The 27,917-nt window shown below is 37.2% G+C and overlaps 1 protein-coding gene across 6 annotated transcripts in view; it reads right to left on the bottom strand.

The window, feature by feature from the left end:
• The window catches only part of ATF2 (activating transcription factor 2), a 52,117-nt gene that overhangs the window by 9,905 nt on the left and 14,295 nt on the right, over window positions 1–27,917 (bottom strand). For 4 of the 6 annotated variants that reach the window (XM_055717645.1, XM_055717648.1, XM_055717649.1 and 1 more), the window contains 7 exons: window positions 27,710–27,828; window positions 25,616–25,744; window positions 19,658–19,836; window positions 19,219–19,333; window positions 18,954–19,040; window positions 7,672–7,821; window positions 5,414–5,620 (listed from right to left, as the gene is read on the bottom strand). In XM_055717645.1, the coding sequence (XP_055573620.1) occupies window positions 5,414–5,620; window positions 7,672–7,821; window positions 18,954–19,040; window positions 19,219–19,333; window positions 19,658–19,836; window positions 25,616–25,744; window positions 27,710–27,828 (986 nt within the window). Of the gene's footprint in view, window positions 1–4,903; window positions 4,977–5,413; window positions 5,621–7,671; window positions 7,822–18,953; window positions 19,041–19,218; window positions 19,334–19,657; window positions 19,837–25,615; window positions 25,745–27,709; window positions 27,829–27,917 lie in introns of all 6 variants that reach the window. The other 2 variants (XR_008733428.1, XM_055717647.1) reach the window with 2 other exon arrangements.

The following is a 27,917-nucleotide window of genomic DNA, read 5'->3' as shown; positions in this document are numbered from 1 at the left end:
AAACAAGCAACCCCCTCCCAAGTCAATGCAGAATGATTTTTGGTGACTATATTTGTACTTGTACTTATACTTTGAAAATCTCATGTACTAGAAAATAATTTAGTAAGTGTTTGTTGATTTCCATATTAATTTTCTCCTTGGCAACCATACATAAACGTGTTGTATGAAGGAATCATTGATAATAACGACAAGATCCTGAAATGTCAGCTTATGTCACTAAAGCAGAGCGTAATCTAGGAGACAGCACCCGCAGAATCTAGTGACTAGGTTAATTTCCAGGCTGTGCTTTTCCACTATTGGGTGACCTTGAGCAAGGTCATTTTACTTCTTTGTGCTTCAGTTTCCCCATTTGTAAAATGGAGGACAGCGATACTTACCTTCCCTGTGAAGCAGTTTGATATCTGTAGATGAGAAGCACTACATAATCACATTATATGTGACAATCCAAATTAAGAATGGTATGGCATTTTGATAGACCCATTTTCACTTTAAACAGTAGAAAAATGTTTATATATCTACAGAATCAAGTCCTCTGTAATGCTTTGTGACCCCCATATCTTGTCACAAGATGTGTTTTTCATGGGTTATTTTATTTTAAATATAAATCCTTTCCATTGATACTTGAAGTTACTTAAACTATAAGAACCTTTGCACATTAGCATAATATACCACACACATGACACAACTGTTTGGTAAATGCATATTTTTAGGCATTCGGGAGCAAGTTAAAGAAAAAACAAACACAGGAAAATTGGATTGCAACTAAAATTATTTGGGAAAAAAAAACCCACGAGAAAGTCAAGCTATGTACTTGCAAGCTAGAAATGAGGCAATACAGTCAGAGACGAGATTACTTATAACTAAAAGGATTCCAAAGTAAAGAAAACAATTTTTTAAGAACAGAATTTATTAGGTTTCATTACCCTAGGTAACGCAGTTTATAAACACCATAAATAAAATATCAGATTTTTAAAAGAAAAGCTCATCTTTATGTCCTCTCCATTTAGAAAACAAAAAAAATTAAGCCTTTATACTTGCAAAATCCTCTTAAACTATTAAGGACTACTTTTCTATTCAGTTATTTTATTGTGTCAAATGTCTCTTTTAGAAAAACAAAGGCAAGAGCTGAAAGACAGCCAAAGTTCTGACTTCACAGCCGTTTCTAATGAAAGAAAAATGTAGCTGCAAACAAAAAAGGTTGCAACAAAAAAACCCCAACCAAAATCCCCACAAATTCTCTACCAGCTGGCATTACATGTCCCGAAATCTTGGGCTGTTACAAAAGCACACTACTTCTGCCTCCAGCTCTCAGCCTGCTCTTAGTTCACCATGTTATTTACAGAGGAGCCACAAATCCGGATGCCAAGCAGGCAGCTGCACAGAACCGACATAGCTGGGGAAAAAAAACGCTGAAGCGCTGATGCAGTTCTGAGACTTCTTGATAATCTACAGAAGCAGCAATGTCCAAGAATATGAAACATACTTCTGGTAGTTTAAAGGAATGTTGACAAAATAAGTGATCGAATCAGGAAAAGGTTTTCAGAGATTCTCTACCGTCATCTCTCACATTTTAAGGAAGAATTTTATACTCAAACAGCACATATAAGTATGAAGTCACTGTTTATCAGTGTAAGTAAAACTAACGTTTATGGAAAATATTTGAAAAGGAAGTTTATAGATTAATATCAGCTGTATTATAAATAGTAAGAATTGTGCTAATAGAAATAGAAAAAGGAAATGTATTATCTTACATTAAAGCGGATTTGAAAAACAAATGGAACAGCATTCCTATACTAAAAAAAAACAGTTGAGGTATTCTCACTGAACACATAACTACCGTTGTTAATGGCATGAACACTGTGTGCCAACAGTGCTACATGCAATGCACAAATCATTCCCCAAAGTAGAACAGACTATGTCTCCTAGACACATGGTAAGTGGAAAGTCATGGAAAAGCAATCCATGGTTATCATTTACTTATCACCAGTAAGAACCACTTCTAACTGGTAATAAAGGGGGGTTGTTAGAACCAGCTCCTATATACATTGTAGTTTCTTATGTATATGACAATAGCAAGTCTTTCCATCTCATTCAAGACATGTTAACGTGTGGGCAGTCATTTAACATGTGGTTAACATGCTGAAAACAGATTAACAAGAAACACGTGGAGTAAACACTTCAACAGTTGGCATAAAAAAAAATAATTTCATGTTTTCCCACTGGAAAGGTCCTCCTCATTAACGTGATCTCAAGTCAAGTGTAGGCATCAACATTTCATTAAATAAGCATGAAATACACCTCACATGCTGTCTAGAAGAATTTTTATGTTCCCACATTTCAGAACACGCTAACATTAGAAAGCAGGTTTCTGGAGAAAGGTGTATCTATTTTTACTTGCACTCCATTCTTCAAAAGATACTTTCCCTTCTGTGTTCTTACGAAGGCATACTACGCAGCATACAGTATATTCTGCACCTGCCTATTTCTCCCTGGATCCAAAATGGGTATGTAATAGTGGACCAGACTAACCCCTACTCAGCAAGGTGTGGGACAGTATTTTTGAGGTATATTTACCAAAACTATCATCAGAGACAGGTAGATGTGACTTATGGGGATAGGAGATTGTCTGTGGCTGAGTTAAACACTGCTCTTCCCATTTCTTTTTGGATAACTTCAACAAGATACCCCTATATGGGAAAGGACCTTTACTTATGGGCGTTTCTTTCGTAATTTAGCTTCCGCAGCATTTTACAAACTACCACTTAATTGCTGATCCTTTAAAACCTAAAATGACCTTGTGAGGAAGGCAGGCTCTTCTACTAATACTTTGCCCTCTAAGGTTATTAAAGCAACAGGGACCACATACCTACCCTATAATGAACTCTGGCATCTGATCCTGCAATTTGACGGAGCCGCCAGTGGGGACACACTGTCAATACTTCCTTAACACGCTATATAGCACACTGTACCCTGCAGGACTGTGCAAGGCACAGAGGCAACACAACGTGGTATATAAAATTTAAGATCAATAAACAAGTCAACACATTAGTAGAAAACACAGTCCACAAAACCAAAACTGTAAATAAACTTTAAAAGGTTGGAAGCATGAAAAAAAACTTACATAGCAGAGCCTACAATAAAGACAGCCAAACTAACCTAAATATGTTACTGGCATGATGTAACAGATGGCAATTCTCCCTTAAGCAAAAATTTGAGAAGTATTGCTTAAAAGGGAAATCACATTCAAACATTTAAAAGAAAAAAGTAGGAAGAACTTAATCTACAGAAAGCTGAAAACTACAGAACAAAATACATGTATCAACCAACTAAACCTCTTTAAAATCTGTACGTATTGTCAGAGAGCTTCGAGTCTTAAACCCCATGACATTGACACTAGAAGCTTTGACATAAACATTACAAGAAAGCTACTAACGATGTTGAAAGAAGTCAGAATTATTACATGAAGCAATCCAATGTAGACATTTTGGTATTAACCTGCTTTTGGAAATGTGACATCTTGGTAAATTCAGCTGAGCAGGTCATTTAGATATTAAAACAAAATATGAACTACTAAACCCTAACACTCAGTCTATAAAACTGTACTAAGGCAAAACTCCAATCTTATTAAATTTACTATTAAATATAAAATAAGTAATCATGGGTCATTACTGCCCACTATGCTGATCAGCTGCGTTAGCCTGTCAAGTGAAGAATTATTATGGAAATACAGGATTGATTAATGTTTTCACATAAAGTACAGTTTAATTATTTCTCTGACATTCAATTTTCTTTACAAGTCATTCTGTTCTTCACAGTTAACGGTTTTGCTTTTGGCAGCCCCTAAGAAAATTTTTCTTGAATTCACTATTACTGAGTTAACTCTTAGAAATCTGGAAATCTTTTGGTTATGGTACTTACATACTAATGTTTAGAACCAAAAACTATGTATAAGTTAAAGGCAGCTCACATAATACCAAAATTTACTTCAACTAAAAAAGCTGAAATACAGCCAATTTTTTTGGTTGTTCTTCTCCCTGTAGATCTACCTTCACTTGTTTATTAGATTACTTAAGCTATAGTGCTACATACCATTTTGTAATTAATGGATTTACAGTGAGGACTGTGACTGCATTAAAGGCAGGCATCTAAAGACTGTGAACAGGTATGAGAAGACTATATATTTGCAAGAAATTTAACTAATGCTACTGCACAGTGTCATGATTCTTAGAAGACAGGAAACTATTTCGCATTGTGTGCTTAGGTGGGAATTTCTTATATTTTACTGCCTGGGATGCTGAGTATTTTTAAACATATGAAGACAACTTATATGCACTGTAATTTCGATTACATGACAAAAAGTAATCTCAACATGTCCTACTTTCCTGCTGGTCAAACTGGGCCATTTTCTTTATCAAACAGCATGAAAGAGGAGTTTTAAATAGGAAGGATAAGATCTGTGAATTTGACTCAGTGAACACCTCTGATGAAAGAACAAGAAGTGAAACTTCAACATATCAAAATACTTTCCATTGCATTTTCTAAATGAATGCTTCATTTAGGAAACTGCATCATTTTTCCTTTCTGTAATTTTCAAAACAAAACTTTTAGACTTTTTATTTTGAAACAGTACTTTGTGCCAATTCTCATATGCTGCTGGAAAACATTAAGAAAGTACGCTTTAACATTTAATAGTAGTTTAAACAAAAGGGTCACAGATTCTTTTACAGGGGAAAAGTGTGTCCACATGACAACTTTGCAAGATTGACAACCTCAGATGAGGTGGAAAACCAACTTGCACCATCCACTAGATTACCCTCTTACAGTATACTTCCCTCACTATGGGATTTATGCACACTGGGAGGGCAGCGTGGTGAAATTTGCACTGTCACTGCCTGTGCTGTACCTGTTCTGTGGACAAAAGAGGCCTTCAGTTTCCAGTGATGTCAATCTGGCACCTTTCACGAGCACTACATTCACTTTAAAGGAAAAAAAGTGAAGTTAAAAAGAACCAAAGAAAATCAAACCAAACCTTATTTAAATAACTCAGGCTGTGATACAAATTATTAAGAGCAAAATGTTTTTAAGGTAAGGCTATTACTTTACTAATAAGCCTTTACTCCAGCACATCTTGTCATCCTTGTTCAGTATCACAGTCTAAAAGTTATTTAAAATGGAACAAAGGACAATAGGGTATGATCCTAAAGCTTACACATCTTGAAATCCTGAGTATTCTCTCATATTCTTATTTTACTGCTATATGCAGTTAGTGCTGAATTCTCAATTCTGACCTGAACCACCTGTTACAAAACCATTTATATTTCAGATTTCATGCAGAGTTTAAGTTCCATTGCTCCAGGATCACTGTCTAAGAATGGAAAAACTTACTCATTTTTACTTGAAATAAAAAGTATACCTGTAACTGGCCATTTAGCGAGCTCAGGTCCTCAGCCTTCTTCTCCAGTGACTGCACCCAGACTTTCCGTTTCTGTCGGCATCTGGAAGCAGCAGCTCTGTTTCGCTCCAGAAACTTTCTTCTTTTCTCATCAGGGTCTTCATTGGCAGCTCTTCTTCGCCGACCACCTGTATTTGGTGTTTGTGGAGTAGGCTGAGCTGGTGATGCCTGAGAACAGTAAAAAAGTATTAAAGAAGTTACCAGTGTAATACTATTCATGACTTAACCTACAGCACCAGTGTAAATACATGTCACATCTTTTGTGGAAAGCTACGTCATTTAACTCTACAGCTATTACAGATACGTTTTTAAAACTTTTACTATATTTACACACTTACCATGTTACATTAACATGTAACAATTTAATCATGCCTCTAGCTTTGGTTTAAAATTGCACTAAAAGAAGCCACTCACTTTACAGAGTTAAATTTGTATTTACATTTAAATTTGGCAACTGAATAAAGCCTGGAAGCAATACTTCTTTAGATGGACTCTCAGACATTCTTTTACTTATTCTGTTGACACAAGTATTCACAAAAGTTAAACTTGAAAACACTTTTCCACCCAAAGTAGCTTTTCAATTTTCTGTTTTTGACCCTTTCCAAATACACTTCCTGCAAACCCAGTCACAGCTGAAATACTACACAATTTTTTACACCCAATATATAGAAGCTGTTTGACAAATTCTGTCAGTGCTGATACTCACTGATCCCTAGATCTCTAGATAGCAATTTCCTACTTGTTGATGTGTTCTCCACCGCTGCATACCAATTTCCCTTATACCCACCCACATATTATGACAGTATCAAAATCTTTCAATATTTTAAATTATACATTATAGTCCTTTCACAGCTGTATACAAATCCTAGGCAAACATTTAATGCATTATGATTAACGATATAATCGATCTTAAAATCCTTTAAAGTGATAGGATAGAGAGAACATAACTGTCTACAGGACATATTTACAGATGCACCTGCACATTTAGTCTAGCACAGTAAGTTAGTTTTATTTTTAAATTAAAAACCCCCAAACACATCTCAGTTGTCATATTGATTTGGCATAAAATCTAGATAGCTAATAATAAGAAACCCCCTGGGAACTAGAATCAGCCCTTTAGAAATGAAACACTTGCAATTTCTTTGGTTTTTTTAAATACTAATTAGAAAGTAGGCACAAAATAACCAAACAGCAAGCTTTTAATCCTGAAAATTCTGCTATGTGATATTATGAAAATATTCTTTTAAAAAACTTAAGGTAGTATGGGAGAACAGCAGTCTTAAGGAGATCATTTCATGATGGGTAACCCTTCTCCTCTTTTTGTTCTAAACATACTTAGTTTAATACATTATTTGATTTCACTGGCTAGTCTAAGAATCTGTGTGCTTTCACTGCAGATGCAGGTCCTTCCAGTTCTGGGCCAAGTATGTAGCTTTTATAAAATTGGTATTATGCTATGAATTCTGAAAATAACTCTAAAGAGACTTTTTAAAGCATTTTCAAAACACATTCCAACAAGTTTTTTAGAAGCAGAACAGCAGCAATCCTCCAGGATTCGCCCAGGGAAGTATGTCTTTCCTCCAGCAGCACTCCCACTTCCAGTCTGACTCAGAGGTCTTGCCCTTTATTTCCCCGTTCCCACCTATCATCCCAAAGGGACACCACACCATTCCGAAACTCGGCGGCCCCCAGTAAGTACCCAGGATGACACAATCACACAGCTGAAACTCTTCTGCCCAGAAAAGATCCTTCAAGCAAATTAACATAAGTGTGATACCTGATGCAGTTAAAAAAAATCTGAAGTGTTTACAATATAAAGTATTAAACAGATACAATATAAATACAAAATAAAAGGACTTTTTTTTTTTTAATGTGTATTAACCAGTTGTACAATTTTCACTTACCACAGAATTTCATGTTAACGAACTCAAGAAATCAGGAGGACTTAGTTCTAAATTTGAGCAGACAGATAACGCCTATTTCAAAATCATCATCTTGGGTAATAAATTTTAGAAGGATCTAAGAACCTGTAAGAACTATAAACATTTTACTGCTACAGAACTATTGATTCAAGAGGTATCTATAGCAAAAATTAACCTCTATTTTACAAATTAAAAGTAAAGAAAAAAAGTTTGGGTTTTTGATTTGGGTGGGGGTTTTTTTGCTCTCTTTTTGCATAACAAGGGGGTAGGAAGTACATGCTCACTCTGCTGTCATACCGGTGTTTCAGTCGTTGAAGTTGCAGGTTGTTGTAGTGACTGCGGTCGTGGTTCCTCTGACTGAGTCCTAACCAACCCGCTTGGATGTCCCTTGGCAGTATCTCCATTTGTTACCTGAGGGTGCTGCTGGGTCAAGGCTGCTTTCAATCTCTGAAAGCAGAAAAAAAAGAAGGAGAAAAAAAAAACCAAACCATGAAATACTCCATCATGCTAACTTGAGGAGTTATTAATTATTTATATTAGCAGTTCCATTTTGGAAACAGGAGCTCCAACTCTAAAATAGCTACTTCTTTTTATCTAGGCATATACCTACTAATAGGTGACAATTTCTTGCAAGCATGACAAAAGGAATGAGGCTTTACATAAGATCCCAGAGAGAGAAGTATGGTAAGCTGTATGGAGAAGTAAACAGAAAGCTTCCTTCGTGATGAACTGTGCCCACAGAGATGACTGGAAGGCCATGAACAAACAGTCGCCAAGGCTGGTGTTATACAAGGTGCAGATCAGAAAGGTAACAACCACACATGAGGGGAAATGGGTAAAAAACAGAAAAAAACCTTCTTTCCATTTTAGAAATTCTGGTGTTCTCTGTCCATTTTAAAACAGTTTGTTAATGACTCCACTTTTTCATGGTATTTACAAATACTCACCTCTACAATTCTTCCTATAAGTAATTATTAAATAAAAGCCAAAGTCTTTGCTGAAACATCTCAGCAATGCAAAAAATAATAACAAGCTTCAGGTTATATGTAAAGATTAGCATTTATTTATATAGAAATATGCAAGGTAACTGTTACGGCATGCTATTTTACATTTAAAAATTGCCAAAAGGTTTGAAGATCTTCCTTTATTGTACGCAGCCACTATGAAGAACTGTAACATCCAGCTGTATATAATACATTCAAGAGTTACTGATGACTTAATAGAATATTTTAAAGCATTTTATTGACTACCTTTTCAGAATTATTTCACTTAACTTCTGGTGAAATCTATTAGAACTATAACAGATAATATAGTCTATTTACAATGAATTCTTAATCTTAAGTGATATAGGGTCATACTAAGTTTCAGCAGATGCAACTGCTCGTAATTCCAGATTTCTTAAAATTTCATTAATACTGTATAATTGATCATGACATTTTCAGTTTTGCTGAAGAATTTACCTTACCAGACAAATGCAACAATGATTTTCTACTGAGCAGTAGATTTTTAAAGAATCCAATACAAGTTTAATAAAAGATTAATGACTCAATACACGACAGTTTAAGAAAACTGATAACTTGTACGATCTTATTTTGAAATACAAACCAAGTATTGCCAAAGTACTAATAGCAACAGAATGTCTTAAAAATGCTGGCACAAGGCTGCATTTGGACAGCTCAAAATAAGCGGAAGGCTTCGCAACTATTTATGTAGATATCCTCTATAAACTGCAGTATCCAACGCCTCTCGACAATTAAGTCATTGGAATATAGTGACAGCTCTCGCCTACCTTGCACGATGACAGGCTTTCCTGGATCCTATTCTACAATTAGAACAACAGATTGCAGATTACCTCTGTCAGAACTGCAAAATATCTTCAGGTCTGCAATAAGGTAAGTTACATCAGCTATCAAATCCATATAGTTGACTGTTGCATCTAGCCACCACCAGCAGGTATCCTATTTGAGGACTACAAAGAGAACTGAGGAACTCCAACATTCCTCTGCTGGGTTACTATTATGTAACCAGTGACTTCTGTAGTAAATCTTTTCTGCAGCAACTGCTCTAGATTAAATTAACAGCACAAATTCCCCAGACAGGGACTGATCAAGTGCACATAAAAATCTGGTGTTAATGAAGTTCTGCTCCCCACCTCATTTTTGTATCCACTTTGTAAGTTTCCCAGAATGAATAAAGTGCTTTCAGAAAAGTACACAGAACAAATTCACAGTAATTTCCCCAGTGCTCAACTCTAACAACAAAAATTTTTGATAGCTGCAGGCATCAGGGCAGAATGACACAAATTTTTAAGACAACATGCTCATCATAACACGTACACGTACAGCACCCTGAAAATCCTAAGCTCTTTGGCAGTTGTTCCAACACTTTCTTGACAGTATTAAAACAAACTCATGAATTAACTTGCACCTTCCTAATTCACCTTGGAAAAACAAGCCAACTAAAAAATTTCAGTCCCGTCTCCAGCTAAACAAGCGCAGAAAGGCCCTAAGTGTTTTTTGTCTAATTAAAATTACTAAAGCCAAAGTCTATGATCTAAATACAACAATTGAAAGGTTCACAAGATGATTTCCCCCCCTACTCTTCAAATTTCTAGCTAATCCTGGTCATTAAATGGTAAAATTTTCTAAGCTAACACCAGGACTACCAGGGAAACATATCACTTCCAAATCACTTTAAAAAAAATATTTTTAAAGGAACTAGTAAATATTTAATGTTAATATGACAACTTTATCCCACATACTTTTTGATAAGTTATTAACATCCAGTTTTTCAAAATGTATTTTCATTTATTATCTGAATTACTTTAGAAGTGTTTCTTGTAACTTGCTTTTCAGCAGGAGGTGAAAACTTTCAGGAGTCAAAATCAAGACAGTCATGACAGTACAAATTAGTGGTAACAAATCACTTACAATGTGTTTGTTTTAACTCCTGCTGAGGTTTTAAGGGTATTCTCTCTTTTATTTCAAGCCATCATCATATGAGATTTTTAAAAGCTACTGTCTCAAAAATTACTTGTATTGGGTTTGCATGGCAAGGTTTTGTTAGCAGAGGTGGCTTCTGTGAGAAGCTGCAAGAAGCTGTCCCCATGTCTGATGGATCCAGTGCCAGCCGGCCCCAAGACGGACCTGCCGCTGGCCAAGGCTGAGCCCATCAGTGATGACAGCAGCACCTCTGGGACAGTGTATTTAAGAAGGGGGGGAAAAAAGTTGCTGCACAACAGCAACTGCAGCCAGAGAGAGAAGTGAGACTGTGTGAGAGCAACAACTCTGCAGCCCCCCAGGTCAGTGCAGAAGGAGGGGCAGGAGTGGCTCCAAGTACCGGAGCAGAGGTTCTCTCACAGGCCCTGGTGAAGACCATGGTGAGACTGGCTGTGCCCCTGCACCCGTGGAGGTCCATGGTGGAGCAAGATAACAACCTGCAGCCCATGGGGGACCCCACGCTGGAGCAGGTGGATGCCTGAAGGAGGCTGTGACCCTGTGGGAAGCTCACGCTGCAGCTGGCTTGCTGGCAGGACTTGCGACCCCATGGGGGACTCACACTGGAGCAGTTAGTGAAGGACTGTCTCCTGTGGGAGGGACCTCATGTTGGAGCAGGGGAAGAGTGTGAGGAGCCTCCCCCTGAGGAGGAGGGAGCAGCAGAAACAACCTGTGATTAACTGACTGCAAGCCCCGTTCCCTGTCCCCCTGCATCGCTGTGGGGGAGGAGGTAGAGAAACCGGGAGTGAAGCTGAGCCTGGGAAGAAGGGAGGGGTGAGGGGAAGGTGTTTTAAGATTTGGTTTTATTTCTCATTATCCTACTCTGATTTGATTGGCAACAAATTAAACTAATCTCCCCAAAGCGAGTCTGTTTTGCCTGTGATGGTACTTGCTGAGTGACCTCCCTGTCCTCTCGTTGTACAGCCTCTCCCCTGTCTGCCTGAGGAGTGACAGTGCTGCTCTGGTGGGCACCCAGCATCCAGCCAGGGTCTACCCACCGCATGACTCAACCGAGACACAGCAACCTGCCATACATACACACTCCTCCTCCACTGCCACGAGAAATAAAAATTATTAGATTTCATCCAACTCAAGTGCCTGAATATGTAAGTTCAGTGATAACAAGCTAACTTCTGGTTTTCATGGCAGTGGAGCATAAACATTTATATAGTTAGTATATGTGTGGCCAGACTGTCTGGTCTACTCAGCTCGTGACTGCGTGAGCAAATCTTGATGTAAGCATCCTGCACAAAAATACCCCAAAACAATAGTCTGTGAATCCCTAGAAATGCTTTGTAGTATTTGCTTAAAGTTGGATACTTAAAGAAAAAGTTTCACTGGGATATCCATTGTCTTAGCAAAAGAAATGCCAAGGTTCAGAAGATTTAGGAGATGAAACAAAACTAATTAGGGTTTGGGATTTTTTTTTTTTTAATGTGCACGTAAAGCAAGTAACTGTTATTATTGTTTAGTTCCATTCTTTCGACTTCTGCATTTCTGTGCAAATAAGAAATATTTGCAAACTTAACCTAAAAAGAAAGGAAGTTTATGCTATTAAATTTGTATATTTTACACTGAATTTGAAAACAGCAGTAGAAAGCAAAAGAAATAGCACAATATTATCTATGTTATAAAAGATGTGTCATCAGGCACAATGGTTGTGCCAACAGCCAAAGCAGGACTTAAACTTTCCCTATTGTAATGCTAACATTTAATCTGGTAAATCTGTAAGTAAAAATAAATTCCTCTTGAAAATTGCATTATTAAATGTAATGTACTATGGAAACAGAAATAGAAAATAATTGGTTTTCGTTGTATTTTACAGAGTCTAAAAGTTGAAATTCAAACAGCTTATGATTAAAATTATCCACAAATGCAGAAATCTGTGAAAATCTGAGGAATAGCTACAGATCTTCACAAGGAGAGATCCAGCTCATGTATTTCAAAGGTTTCATATTTTTGAAGGCAAAATACTATATGGATGTTGTGCTTCCCGAGTAGGGAGATAGTTACCCCAAATACAACAAGAAGCACAGTTTTAAAAATCAAGTATATAGAAACAAATATTAGAATAAATGTATATAAGCATTATTATGCAGGGAAACCTGATGACAACCAAGGTTTGTTTGATATTATTTGGTTATTACAGGCAAACTAAAAATGGGATTGTCAAATAGCTTAACAGCTTTTAAAGTCTTTATTAGCAAGGTTTTATTGTTCATGTGTATCCTTGAAAACAAATCCTCACTGCATCTGTCAAAATTTGGTAGGACTAGATCATTCCATCAAGAGCTCACAGAAACGAGATAATATTCTCCAGAAACAGTTTGTGAAAAACTCAGATCCATATTTCATATCTGCCACAAAAGCTCATCAGAGTAATAACCCTCCTTCTCCTGGGTGTTATCCTACCATCTGCTGTTCTATTACTTATCTTTATTTTGCAACTAATTAACAGCATAATCTTCTAAATTCAGCAAGTTAATTATCATTATTGTGGTCTTTGCAGCATCATCAGTCCTTATGAAGTCTTGTCTCTCCACCCCCAGAGAACATATGAAAATGAAGTAGGTTGTGAGAGGGTCTGTTTCTTTAGAGTAGGCTCATTAGGTGTTTGCTGATTAGCTCGGCATGCAGAGAGACAGGTCAGAAGAATTCTGCTGAACACAAGGTCCCATGCCGGGCTCCAGCAAGTTAATGTCGGTTTCTGAACATTTGCCAAGCTGCCCTCTGTCACTTCTCAGTAGAAACCTCCTGCAGAAAGCCTACTGGTTGCCCACTGTGTGCAAGGTATTTCTCAGATTGTGACAAAAGCTTTTATATGGGTAGGAGGAGACGGAGGGCAACATTCAGTGTTAAATGAATTTTTAAGTTCTTCAGAAACTTCTGCAACGCATGCAGAAGGGTCTGAACATTAAGTTTGCATCCACAAGCTGTATTCTCTCTCTCTCTCAAAAAAAAAAAAAAAGGATGTTTTATACCTAGGAGAAACTCATGGCTCACATTTCATGTACAGAAAGCACACAATTACAGATCTTCTCACAAAAAGATCAGAAGCAATTCTGGAATATTTAGAAGCATGCATCCTTACCTTAGTGAGGAAGTATTTTGTTTTGTTTTGTTTAAAGACGGCTATTACACCTACTTCAAAGCCTCTCTAAAATACCACAAAACTGACTTAAGTAAAATCAAATGGCACTAAAACCTCTAATTTGATTTTTATCAAATTAGTTCTCACCTTCACTTAAAAAAAAAAAAAAGGAAGTCTACACAACAGTAGCCTTTTGTAAACAGGTAAGAGAGAAATGAATTATTGAGATGAGGAATGAAATCAGAGCACAAACTGCTTTTCCTATTACAAAATTCTAAAATACTTTAGTTCCTTGAAATGTTATGCAAGAAATGAACTGCAGAAATAGCCTCTGTAAAAAAAGGCACAAAGCACAAATGAAGGGAAGTGCCTGGCTCCTGCCACGTGTTTTATCCAAAACATAAGGAATTGTGCCTTCTGTGCAGGACAGACCTGTATCTAACAACAACAATTCAGCAGTTTGGGGATATCGCATCTTAAAGTGACAACATCACTGCAGACAGTTCAAGAATTTTACTCAGTCTCCAAAGCAGGTAGATCTGTGCCAATTAAGAATACCTTTAAATAGTATTGTCATACATATGATAGTAGAAAATGCAGAATACCATGTTAGGGAAGTGTGGTCTCTGAATAAAAGAAAGACTCAACGATGGCCAAAAGTATATATCACAAAACCCTTTGGAGACAGGAAAAAAACAGATTAACTTTCCAAATTTTGCATCCTATACCACTACCAAACTTACTTTAATATTAGAGAAATGGTTGCAATGTTAGGAAACTATTTGAGCATGTTTCTTATATTTGCTACATATTCTATTTCTACCTTTTATAATGCAATATGAAAAAAATCTGTAAGACTATGAGATCTGTCCGTAAAAAACAGCAAAAAAATTATCCAAATAACATATAAAGCAACAACCAAGAACATCCCAAAGATCTTTAAAAATCCTGACATGTGGGCCTTGAGTGTTGAGAAGGGAACATCGCAGCTTTGCCACTTCATCCAGCTTTCTGTTCAAAAGACACTAAGAATACTAGGCTGATAGACTTCATAGAACCATAGAGTAGTTTAGGTTGGAAAACACCTTTAACATTAAGTCCAAGTGTTAACCCAGGACTGCCAAGTCCGTCACTAAATCGTGTCCCTAAGCACCACACCTACATGTCTTTTAAATACCTCCAGGGATGCTGACACTACCACCTCCCTGGGCAGCCCGCTCCAATGCTTGACCACCCTTTCAGCAAAGAAATTTTTCCTAAAAACCCAAACTAAACCTCCCCTGGCACAACCTGAGGCCATTTTCTCTCACCTTATCATTTGTACCTGGGAGAAGAGACCAACACCCACCTTGCCTAAAACCTGCTTGTAGGTAGTTGTAGAGTGGTAAGGTTCCTCCAAGCCTCCTTTCCTCCGGGCTAAGCAACCCTAGATCCCTCAGCCGCTCCTCACAAGACTTACGCTCCAAGCCGTTCACCAGCTTCAATATCCTTCCCTGGACATGCTCCAACACCTCTACATCCCTCTTGAAGTGAGGGGCCCAAAACTGAACACACAGTGTTCGAGGTGCAGCCTCACCAGTGCCGAGTACAGGGGGATGATCACTGCCCTGGTCCTGCTGGCCACAGTTTCTGATACAAGCCAGGATGCTCTTGGCCACCTGGGCACACTGCTGGCTCATGTTCAGCCGGCTGCCAACCAGCACCCCCAGGTCCTTTTCCACCACGCAGCTTTCCAGCTGCTATTCCCCAAGCCTGTAGTGTTGCGTGGGGTTGTTGTGACCCAAGTGCAGGACCCGACACTTCTCCCTCATACAATTGTCCTTGGCCCATGGGTCCAGCCTGTCCACATCCCTCTGCAGAGCCTCCTGCCCTTGAGCAGATCAGCACTCTCCCCCAGCTTGGTGTTGTCTGCAAACTTGCTGAGGGTGCACTCAATCCCCTTGTCCAGATCGTCAATAAAAGATACTAAACAGGGCTGTCCCCAATACTGAGCCCTGGGGAACACCACTTATGACCAGCTGCCAACTGGATTTAATTCCATTCACCACCACTCTTTGGGCCCAGCCATCCAGCCAGCTTTTCACCCAGTGAAGAGTATGCCTGTGCATGCCATAAGCAACCAGTTTCTCCAGAAGAATGCTGTGGGAAACTGTGTCAAAGGCTTTGGTAAAGTCTAGGTAAACAATATCTGCAGACCTTCCCTCATCCACTAGGTGGGTCACCTTGTCATAGAAGGAGATCAGGTTAGCCAAGCAGGACCTGCCTTTCATAAACCCATGCTGGCTGGGTCTGATCCCCTCGTTGTCCTTCACATGCTGCATGATGGCACTCAAGGTGAACTGCTCCATAACCTTCCTCAGCACCAAGGTCAGGCTGACAGGCCTGTAGTTTCTCAGATCCTCCTTCTGGCCCTTCTTGTAGATGGGCATCACATTTTCTAACCTCCAGTTAGCCCGGTTAGCTGGGACTGCTGATACATTTTTGAAAGTGTCTTGATAAGCACTTCCACCAGCTCCCTCAGTACCCCCGAGTAGATCGCATCCAGCCCCACAGACTTGTGTGTGTCTAAGTAGTGAGCAGGTCACTGACCATTTCCCCTTGGATTATGGGGGCTTCACTCTGCTCCCTGTCCCTGTCTTCCAGCTCAGGGGGCCGGGTACCCAGAGAACAACTGGTCTTACTATTAAAGACTGAGGTGAAGAAGGCATTAAGTATCTCAGCCTTTTCCTCACCCTTTGTCACTATGCTTCCCCCCACATCCAATAAAGGATGCAGATTCTCTTTAGCCCTCCTTTTGTTGCTAATGTATTTACAGGGGAAAAAAAATACCGTCTTTTATGGCAGTAGCCACATTTAAGTTCTAGTTGGGCTTTGGCCCTTCTAATTTTCTGCCTGCATAACCTCACAACACCTTTTTAGTCCTCCTGAGTTGCCTGCCCCTTCTTCTAAAGGTCACAAACTCTCCTTTTTTCCTGAGTTCCAGCCAAAGCTCTCTCTTCAGCCAGGCTGGTACTCTTCCCTGCCGGCTCATCTTTCCGCACATGGGGACAGCCTGCTCCTGTGCCTTTTCAGATTTCCTTCTTGAACAATGTCCAGCCTTCCCGGACTCCTTTGCTCTTCAGGACTGCCTCCCCACATGAGGGAGCAATGTGGCTATGGTAGGCAAAAGGACACAGGAAGTGTGCCCAGTGTTCTGCTAACTTAAAGATACCAACAACTCCACAAACTGCAGTATACTGTTAATAGACGAATCATACACTGTGACAAAACATACACTGTTAACTTACTAAATTTCAGTGGAACAGCTTATATTTCAACTTTAAATGTGAACTATTAATGAAATAAAAAGCAAAGTAGCTGCTGTAAAACCAAATATTAAGTCTTCTCTTGGCTTAACCAGGAACACAAGCGAAAAATAAACCTGATTACCATACCTTTGCAGAATTTAGTATGTAACAAGCAAAATTGTTTTCCAGATAAATGAAAAAGGAAGGATTTGGCATCACAAAGACTTAAATTTTAAAAATTAAATGGAACTTTACAGTTAATAAACCATCACATATCTGCCATCAATGCATCACATGGCATAGTGAGTTAGTCTTCCTGTTGGAAGCTTTTCTGCATAAACATTAAGTATCTCATTAAATTGCTTTCACTTTAGGAGTGGTAAGAAATAAAGTTTTTTATTTTTGTGAATAGGCACTATATAAAAGTAAATGAGCATAAGAAATATACATAATACTGATATTCTTGAATTCTGCTCATGCTTTATATTAAGTGACAAGAATACTGCAAATACCCTTTTTACAGTCTCACTTAAAACAAAAGATAAGCAATCACTGAAGTGCACATATTAGCTAAATTCTAACGAGAAGACTAATGAGACTGTTAAATCTTAAGTCTAATGATCTTTGTTTTTCTTTGCATCTGCGTGATTGTTTCTTCCAATGTTAGATCAAAGCCTTCACCACATACACATATTTCCCTCCCCCCTTTAAAGCTTTATAAGAGCAAATCACTCAGTAATATGTGAAAAACCTTATTTCTTGCCCATCTAAAAAGTTATTTGAAACCAATTCCTCCTGGATTTCAGAAAGCAGAATTCAGTGCATGAGTTTCCTGACTCTATGGAATGCACAGTTTCTGACAAAATGGTTCTTGTTTTCACTTTCTTACATTCTTCTCTCCTGGCTTTAAGATAAATTAATCTCATCAGAGCTGGTTACATTTAAATATTTCCTCAGGTATTAAAAGATTTCTTTTCCCATTCCTACCAATAGACCTTCTTCCTTTCTGTCCCCCTTTAAAAGTCATCACGTTCAACAGAGAAAGAAAATTAAGGAAGACCTGACAGCACTAGGAAAAGTCAATGCACTGGTGACCAGATCTCCAAAGTAGCTTCAGTATTTGGTGAATGTGGTATAGTGTGCCCACTATACTGGAATCCTCCAGACAGCAGAATGATTAGGATTCCCAGACTCACTGTTTTTCATATGGTTTGAGGAGAGAAAACGGGTAAGGAAAGAAAGCCTACAGGGTTAGGTCAAGAGAAATGAGATATCAAAGGATGTTAAGGGCATCCTCCCACTTACCAATACTAATGCACAAAAATACATTTTATCTAGCAGGTGTTCCCAATTCTTTTCTAGCACAGAGTCAAAAGAGGAACACTACTTCACAAGACATATTGTTTTCAGAGGCATCTTGTAAATACATGAATGGGTTAATTATTGTTTAATAGTAGATTTTCTATTGCTTTAGAACAGTTGGAACAAACAAAACCAGCAAAAACAAAAAAGCAACTACCTAAATGTTGCAGAATTTTTTTCAATAAATGGCTTGATGCTAACTACCACCATAACTGGATCACTAATATTTTAAATAAATCAAAATAAACTTTCTTCTGCCTGTTTTTCTCATGATCTTCCCCAAATAACACCCAACCCCCTAAAACTGCCCTGACACAACAGAAACAACCTCCATGCAAAACAATTTCCTAACTCAGTAATACATATCTAATTACAAAACTCTTGCCAAATGGACTATATTCAGCTGAGATTCTGAAAGCATTGTTAAAAACTTTTTTCTTTTCCTAGATTTTTTTAAGAAATATCATATCCTTATAGATGAAACATATTCTGCTTCTCTGAAGGTGATGTTTACTGTTAATATACTATTAATCTTGTCTTTCTTCCAACTAACATTTCTTACCCTCCAACACGAGGAGCAAGAAGGAGTTTAGTTAAAAATCTAGTTCATTTAAAAGAATGATTGAAAATAAGATCAAAATGGCCATTAACAACAGAACTAACATAGGCTGGAATTTGAAATAACTGTAAAATAAACACAGCTGTTATTTTTCTGTTTTTATTAAATTCGTACTTGCTGAATTTAGACTAACAAAATAAAACTAAAGCTGTTTTAGAAAGCAATAGAATTTAATTAATTTCTCAAGTAATTCTTCTTGAGGAATAATGGAGTTTTTCACTTACCAATTTAGCCTCAGACTGCACTGGCTGTGGGGAGGAAGGCCCTGGGATTCCTGGGATACTAGGCACCATGGTGACAGGTCTAACAAGCTGACCAGATAAAGTATAAAAATGAAGAAAACCTGAGTATGTTATCATAATAGAGAGCATATGACAGCATTACCCTCTGAAGCCAAAACAGCTATCAAGCTGCTTAAAACTAAGTTCTATGCTGCACTTATGCAAATCTGCTCCACTTTCAAATTAATATAGCATCATGCTTACTTACTGGAACTGCAGCAGGGACATGCACATTAGAATTTGTGATAGATGCAGGAATAGCAACAGGCATGGTTTGTCCATTAGGAAGATGTAACAGCAGAGGAAAAGGACCTGGAACTGGACTGAAAAAGGCATGAACTATATAAAAGAAAACTTATCCAGAGAAGAGAACAAGTTTACACATTATTTTAAATTGGTTTGTTTGTTTACAGTTGTAATGTAGTATTTATTTGGAGATCAAAAATATGAACTTAGTGATGTGGAGAACATGGAATTATATTTCACATGTAGTGAAAATTGTATGTTTCATATGTAGTAAAGCATCACGTTACACCAAAGCATCTCAGATTTGTACATTAACTGCAGAAATAGTAACCAAAAATAAAAATAATCCAACATTTTTTAATTCTGTAAGAAAATATTTTACTAAGATTTATGTAACTTACACTATTGGTCTGTTAGAGGATGGAGCCTGGGTAATAACAGTACTAGACGTTGGTGATGGTATTGCCTGCTGAATAATAACACTTGAGTCAGAACTTGTAAGTAATACATTAGGAACCTGTAGTGATGCTGGACGAACTATTGTTGATGTAGGCTGTGCGGTCTGCTGCAGTGACACTTCCTGAGGAAAAACAAAAATTAATCAGTTTGTAAAATACAACTATAGACCATTAATTCTGACTGGTACACAAACACAGTTTAATAGAACAAATCAGAGTTTCTATAACGTTATGCGAGTAAAATCAGTTATACAATTAAAAACATTCAAAATCCCTTTGGATGAATCATTTAAACCATCAAAGTGAAATTGTTCCAACGACAGTGATTTTAGTTTTATGACAAACGCTGGCTCAGTTTAAGGCTACTATTACTTATAATTCAGTTTTCAACTGGTATTATGGTTTTCTTTGCCAAGAAGCCCGTGGTGCTATCAGCACCATCATGTCTACCAACACTCTTAAGAAAAACATTTTATGATGTCCTTATGTACATTTCATTTTCAGTCCATTGTTCTGGGTTTAAACAAGAGAAACAAAACTGGGTTTTGATTCAGTAAAAGGGAAAAAAAATATGTCTCTTAACTAGTGCTACTAAGTGAAAAAAATACTTGGGAGTGTTACATGCATAGCTTTGCTAAATATGTGCATATCTTGATGCAGAAGAAATTACTTCAGCACAGAAATTAAACCTCCTTAGTCGCAAGTAAATAGTAGACAGAATTTACTATAGTTCTTGGCTTAGCAATGAGGTAAAGTACATCACCAATTAGAATGCAATACCTGCATTTGCTGTTTCTGAAAACCTAGAAATGCCCATTATAACCAATGCCTTCCTTCTCAGGAAACCCTTGATGTTGTCAGACTTCAGATTTACCTTCAGACAGGATTCTTCCAAGTTATTTATTCTTTTGACATTAGCTACTGCAATCAATGACACATAAAACTACACTCAATCAGCAAACTTCAGTTGCTCCACTGTTAAATCGTAATTCAAAGAGAACATCTCATACCTGTGTCATACAGGCTACACTGATTACCATTTGCTCTGAATTAAGTTTAAGTCTTTAAAATTAATTCACAATGCTTTAAGTAGCAAGGTCTTAGCTGTCTTACAGTTTATTTTTCTTTTTATGCATCCATTGCAAAATGTATGTGTTCCTCTGAGCACTTCATAGAACTCTAAGTGGGCTGGCAAACTGTGGGCTTTAAAAAAGGACAGACTTTAGATTCAAAAGCTCAGAGGCTAGATTTGTCATCAGCATTCATTAGTTTGTTCAGGCTTTTCCCCAAGGGACCTAAAAGACTATTTACAGTGAATGAGAGTTTTCGGGTAACAGTGAGCTGTATGTGGAAAGCTAGTTTTTTCCTTTAGTATCAATCTGGTGTATTTACAAATGTTATCCAATATTTGAGCACAGTACCTAGAATTACAGATGAGCATTCAGTCAAAATAAGAAGACATCCAGTACAGAATTGCAGAAACATAAAAAAAATTTGGAAGAGGCGACTAATGCATATTCTTAGGACAGGATTACCAACTCCTTTGCAAATAAGGAATTTGGCATAACAGCTATACAGATCTTACTCGGTGAGAAGAACCACGGGGAAAACGGAGAGCAGACAATCATTTGACTGTGAGAAATTGGGAGGAAGGCGTAAGAGGAGAATACCTACCCTGATCTTTTGGCAATGGTCAGTTCAGAAATAAATATTGTGTGATTCTGCACTGGTTTCAGCTTCACCCTTTCCTGCCTGCCGTTTGCCACCATTACCCGTCTCATTACCGTGAGCAAAGGGCCACTACAAAGTCCATTCCCATTGCAGGGATCTGACACAGAAACACCCATGTTTGCCCCTAAGAGCCAAAAGAGCTGTAACAGTTCTTTTTCTTGTTCTTCCTTTCACCTGAAACATCTTCATACATGACAACTGCATATATAGAAAAGTTCATGTATAAATATAAATTTAGATATATGAACACCACAGAATAAATAGTTATGGCAAAGTAACACTGATTTCCATAAAAAAGGGGAAAAAGACATGGCTAACAGCAGCCACAGAACCATGTACATAGCTGTAATACAAAAACTTAAATTAACCAGATACTCACACATTCTCAACAACAGTAATGCTGGAACAGCCCCTTCTATATGGGTTTGTGCCAGTGTAAGTACCTGTCTGTGTGGATGGGGAAACAGCTACCAAAATAGAGAAGGCAGCCAAGAGAAGTGCTGAGAGCCAGCATAAAGTCTCCCAAGCACAGGTAAACTCCAGAGAAAACCAGCTCTGCTGAATTTGCAAGGATTCATGAACCTGTAAGCTAGCATGAACATGCTGTACAATTCAGACAGCATCCAAACCCACAGTGGCTGCTATATGTGAGCAAAGATTACAGGATTACATAGACACTTGATGAAAGAACGGACCCTTTGAAGGACTTTCACAGATTCACAGAATGGTTGGAGCTGGAAGTGACCTTTAAAAATCATCTAGTCCGACCCTTCTGGGACATCTCTCACCAGATCAGGTTGCTCAGAGCCCCACTCAATCTGACCTTGAACACTTTCTGAAAACCTGCCTAGAAGTCACTGGCATGTCAGTACAACCTTCTACCTCTCAGCAAGCAGCTGGGATTAGCCTCCCAACTGTTGCTGCAACCAGGTAACTATGTATGAGTGAGCGAGTAAGTTATGGCTCTCTGTGAATACTTATTGGCTATTAGTAACAATAGCTTAATTACTGGGTGTTCTAATAAATACTGACTGTAAAACTGGGTCTCTCCCTGACTTGATTCCATACTAGGAAAAAGGCAATCTGCAACTTTTAGACAAAGTGCTCTATGGAAACCAGATTCAGCAATGATCAGAAGAGTGACGTATGAAATTCCGAAATAAATCTATATAATTCTGATGACAGAAACCTCACATGCACACAATTATTTCTGTGTGTTAAAGACAGCATTTATGCTTTGTTTAGAAGATCAGAAACAATCCTCAACAACAGATTTACTGAGTGTGTTACACAGTCAAAACCAAAGTACTTTCAACTTCCTCTTTACTTCTTACACTAACTCGATGTGTGCTACACACTGAAAAATGCATGCATACCCTAGTTACAGCAACAATGTGGCAATAACACCAGAGGTAGATTTAAGAAGCATGGATCTAAAGGAAACTGACATTTGGTTAGCGTATAAAAACAAAACCATATGCACACCAGTCTGATAGAAGACACTAATTGGTCATCAAACATTGCACTAAAGAAGTATAAATTTTGTCTGAAATAAAAAGTTTGTAAATATATTCTGCTAAATTAAAGAAAAACAGAGATGACTTTTTAAACCAAAGTGATCTTACCCTCACCCACCTTTTCAAGAAAGAAGTTTAAGCCTATTCAAAGATATCAGACTTATTGAAAGGACATCTCCAACTCTTCTGTTTTTGAAACTAAACCCCACTGAATTGGAAAATATTTTACAGAAGACAAGAGTTACTTTATTTAAGAAGTGTTTTCAGAGATAAATATTTCAAGTAGTTTGTATCTAAAAGCAAGTATCATGCAATAACTTCCTAATGCTATCAATAAATACACAGAATTCTTTATACAGCAATGTAAATGGCCAGAACTAATACTGTCATTGATCATTACTGTAAGAAAATGATTGGGTTTAAAACAATTGTTAGACAATTAGCTACCTGACAACAACTAAACAATTTGTGAACCTCTTGTTGAGGGTCACTCTTTACAATACTGTTAATAAGCAACCATGAGTTTGAAAGCTCTCAATAAACTAGGTTTCATTTGCTTGTTATTTTAAGGCTAAAAGGCTTTGCACACTTCTAATGATATCTTGGTCTATTCAAAGCAGAATATCAACTCTTATTAAAACCTAATAGAGCTCACGAAACTCTGAAAACTAGGAAGAGCATTAAGCATAATTTTTTAAGTGTCTCCAGGAAATGCCTTTAACAACTACAAGGAAAATTATAACTGTCTTTCACATACATTAACAAGTTGTAATCATTCAAGGCTACTAAAATATATTCAGCCAACGAAATGGTTACAGTGGCATACGTATTTTAAAATCAGCTATGCCCTGAAAAAGAACCTTCCCTCCTTCAATACATCTATAGAAGGAGAATATAAAAATCTAACTGAGGGAACAGCAACACTCTGCTCACATTTCTCAACTTCTGCAGGCCACATTCAGCAGCAGCACCCTCCAAGCAACACCCTCATCCTTGCTCAGCTTGTCTCTACAATCAGACGTCAGAACAGCATTGAGCAGCAGCATTTTTTCACTTCAGCACTGTTACAGTGACAACACTGAAATTACATCATGAATGAGACAAGTTTGTAAGTACTGCCAAGCACTGAGATATAATTTTCACTTGTAATGATGCTAATGAGATACTGAACCACTACTGTATAAAGACATTATCTCCTGCCAAAATTAAGAGTACTTAGAATAAGTATTCCCAGTGAAAAAACAAACTAACCTCTGAAATAAACAGGAAATTAAATAAAGACAACTTAAGATTTGGACTATGATTTGCTTCATCTAAGCAGCTCTTTACATGTATTCTTTCAAACTACTTTTACTATTTTTGAGACTACATGATTGCCTTGATTACCTATGATTACTCATCCTTGCTAACAAATAAAACTTAGGGAAGTTTTGCAAAGACAAAACTGAATTTAAACTCTGTTAAACTTCTGCTACAAACTTAAGGCTCTCATTGTACTGGTGCCTGCCGGTAGGATAAGAGAAAGGGTGCAAGCTGAAATCGGAGAGGTTCAGACTCAATCCAAAGAAAAACACTTTCACCACAAGGACAGCCTGGCATTGCAACAGGTTGCACTGAGAGGCTGCGCAGCCTTCCTCCTCAAAGGTTTCAAGACCAGACTGTGTGAAGCCCTGAGCAACTTGGTCTGACCTCAGAGGTAGCCCCTGCTTTGAGGAGGAAGCTGGACCAGGAAATCCTGCTGTCCCTTCCAATGTGAATTACCCTGTGATCCGAAGAAGTCCGGCTCATTTTGGGGAACAAGGTAGCCAGGTCCCTCAAATGCAGCCCGCCCACTGAATATGCACATAAAAAAAGACCCACTAGAGCAACCGTATTGCTTTATTTTCTTCTGCTTCTAATGTTTTTATTTATTGAGGTAGGACTAGTTTTGCTTCATTTTGTGTTTGAGAACTCCACGTGATAAAAACACTGCATCACATATCAAAGTTATCATTACTATTAAACCATTTATTTCCTCTTTAGAGCAACATTTCTAAAACTGATTTGACTGCATCCTCTAGTGAGAGACAATAACTGCGTCTTTTGTGAGTATTCAAGTAAACACTACACAAGCAAATGCCTGAGATCACCACTTTTAAACATACTGCTGTAGCTTAAAGAGTAAAAAATTTGAAACAAAATTATCTGGTGCTTAGCTTTGAAAGATAGCCTGTTGATCCCTGTACATTTTTGTAGAACATCCCCTGTAGTTCTACAAAACAGTTCATGGTAAAACACAGGATAAAGGTAAAAATGTACATGTTGCGAACAGTTGACATTGATAATTTTTTCATATTTTCATTTGTTTTAAACAAAGAGACTGAACTTTCTTTGCTTTTTTATTAATGATAAAGTAGAATAAAGTGCCCCTTCAGCCTTTTCTAACCTAGCATGAATATTACATTTGATTTTCTTTCTATTCACAGGTTTGCTATGAGCAAAGCTCACTAAAGAATTGAACAAACTAAGTATATATCCACAGGAATATAGCAAACAAACATTCTTTTCCTTTCAACCAGTAAGCAGTGTAGCTATCATAATGTACAACAGACTTACAGATCACCAGAAGATTAAAAAAAATAAATTCCAAAAAGGAAAAAAAAAAGGATCTGACCTTTTCATCATTGGTAGTAGACTCTGGATGAGGTAAAGGACTATCTTGATGAGTTGTCTCTACAATGGAAGGTTCTTCAATTTTATTTCTTATAATTGGCGTTGCAAGAGGAGACAGATCTAGAGGCATCTAAGAGCAACAGTGTAAAATAAAATTACTCAGTCTTTAAAAAATTAAAATGAGCAAAAAAATGTAAACAACTGAAAAGAAATATAAGCCTTATAACAATAAAGAGGTACTGATGTTTGGGAGATCTTGATGCAGATGCATAGATGCATTACCAGTCAAGGCTAATTTTCCAGCACCTACATAAACACTAATCTTCAGTTACACTTTGTCTTTCAACACCAAGGTCAGACTAAGCATTTTCTTCTTCAGAATTAAAAACATTCTGAAGTTTTCCTTTCCCAAGAGTCACCGGAAAATTATAGCTGAGGAAGGACTGTGCTACACTTAAAAATTACAGCTAAAAGAAGGTATTACCCTCCCATGAATTACTGTATCATGTCACAAAGCACAAAATCCTAATTACATTTCCAAATTAAGCAAACTGCTGTGGACAATTACTTCAAACTTATTGCAGCAAATCATTATGAAAAAAGCAAGTTTAATATTACTACACAGAGAAAATCCACCAGGACATCTGAAAGCCACAAAGAAATTAAGCTACAAAAATACTTAAAGCAATACCAGAGATTTAGAAGACTATACTCCTGTCTAGTCTGCTATCCAAATACTTTAAGAAACTTCCCCCAAAGCTCATCTCCTATTTACATTCTTCCAAATGCTTTTTTTTCAATTCAATTCCTGGTTTTCCTACAGAATAGATTACTAGTGGGCATGGAAGACCGTTACAAGTGTTTCATACCACATCTGAATATGAAATACTACAGAAAAAAAGGAAACTATCAACGCCCTAGAAAGTGTGCTATTACAGTAAATTTTTCCACCATGACTGCTTACATATATTGATCAAACAGAAATATGGCAAGACTGTGTTCCTTCTCATAACACAGAGGGCAGCTTGGAATATTATTATCAATTAAAGTTATTGTTAAAATGTTTACAATATTTTGCAATATAACCTCCTCCAAGGCAGTGGTGAATTGCACAGAAAATACAATACTAGAAAATCCAGAATTGGTATTATCGTATGTGGTGTTTTAAGAACAGTTAGCATACACCAATTAAAAAAAAAAAAATCATTATTTGATACAGCTGTGGTAACAAAGCAAGGGTGAGGCTTTGTCAGGAATGGATAATACTCCATCCTATTCAAAAGTACCTATTAAAATCTTTACTGAAACAAAGAAAATGCAGATACTGATTCTGCAAGATCTGCAGATGTAAGTATAAAGTTTTGCTTTCTATCAGTGTCTATGAGTCAACCAGGTAATCAACCAAAGGCAAAACTACTCAAAGAGGGCATTGAACAAAATTTCATTTGCAGAAGTGTTTAAATGTTTGGGCCCTTAACCAGTTATAACTGGGAAGTATTAAAATAAATAGAAGAAACCACATTTAAATGTACGGAAAGTTCCTCATAAAAACATGAAGTTGCTAAACTGCTAAACAGATAAGAGTCCAAATTTTTCTTATATTTCAGTCTGTACATGAAAAAAAGTAGGTGTTTAGGTTGTGATTTCTAGGCAAAAGTGATTTCAACACATAATGAATGTAATTATAACCCGATTACTGACACTTACTATTCTTTCCACATTGGTTTCTTGAACATGTTTTTCTTTCTGCAAAACCTCTTTACTTTTCAGACATTTTTTTTTGCTTATTTAGGGCCTAATGAAATTCCAATCAAAGCCAATGATTAACTTCAACAGATATAGATTAGACACAGAATTAAGACAAAGACAATGTGTCCCATTGTCTATGCTAACTATGCAAAATTAATCAGGTAAACTAAACTTCAGAAGAGGAATCTTCGATTTGTATTCTCTCCATACAACATATATAAGCAGGTGGCAAACAATTACCAGTATAGTTTAGAAGGAAATATATAAATCCAAAGTTTGCTTTTCTAATGGAATTTCTGATATAAAAAAAGTAGAAGCTCTGAGAAGAAAAAGTTTTTGAACATACTTTCTTAATGTCATCTTCAGAAGCCTTTTTAAACTCATTTTCAAAAGGACTTGCTAATTCATTGAACAAGCCCACTTCTTCACAGTTCTTCAAGAATCGAGTTGGTGTTGGTGTCTGATCTGAAATGAAGTGTATAAAACCCCCACAATTTTATTTTTAAAATACCATTAATGAACTTACTTATAAATATTTTTCAGAATAAAAGCAA

The sequence above is a fragment of the Falco cherrug genome, chromosome 8, assembly GCF_023634085.1.
Source record: "Falco cherrug isolate bFalChe1 chromosome 8, bFalChe1.pri, whole genome shotgun sequence".
Classification (NCBI taxonomy): domain Eukaryota; kingdom Metazoa; phylum Chordata; class Aves; order Falconiformes; family Falconidae; genus Falco; species Falco cherrug.
The sequence above is the reverse complement of the archived record's forward strand: the minus strand, read 5'-3'. Positions and strand labels throughout refer to the sequence as shown.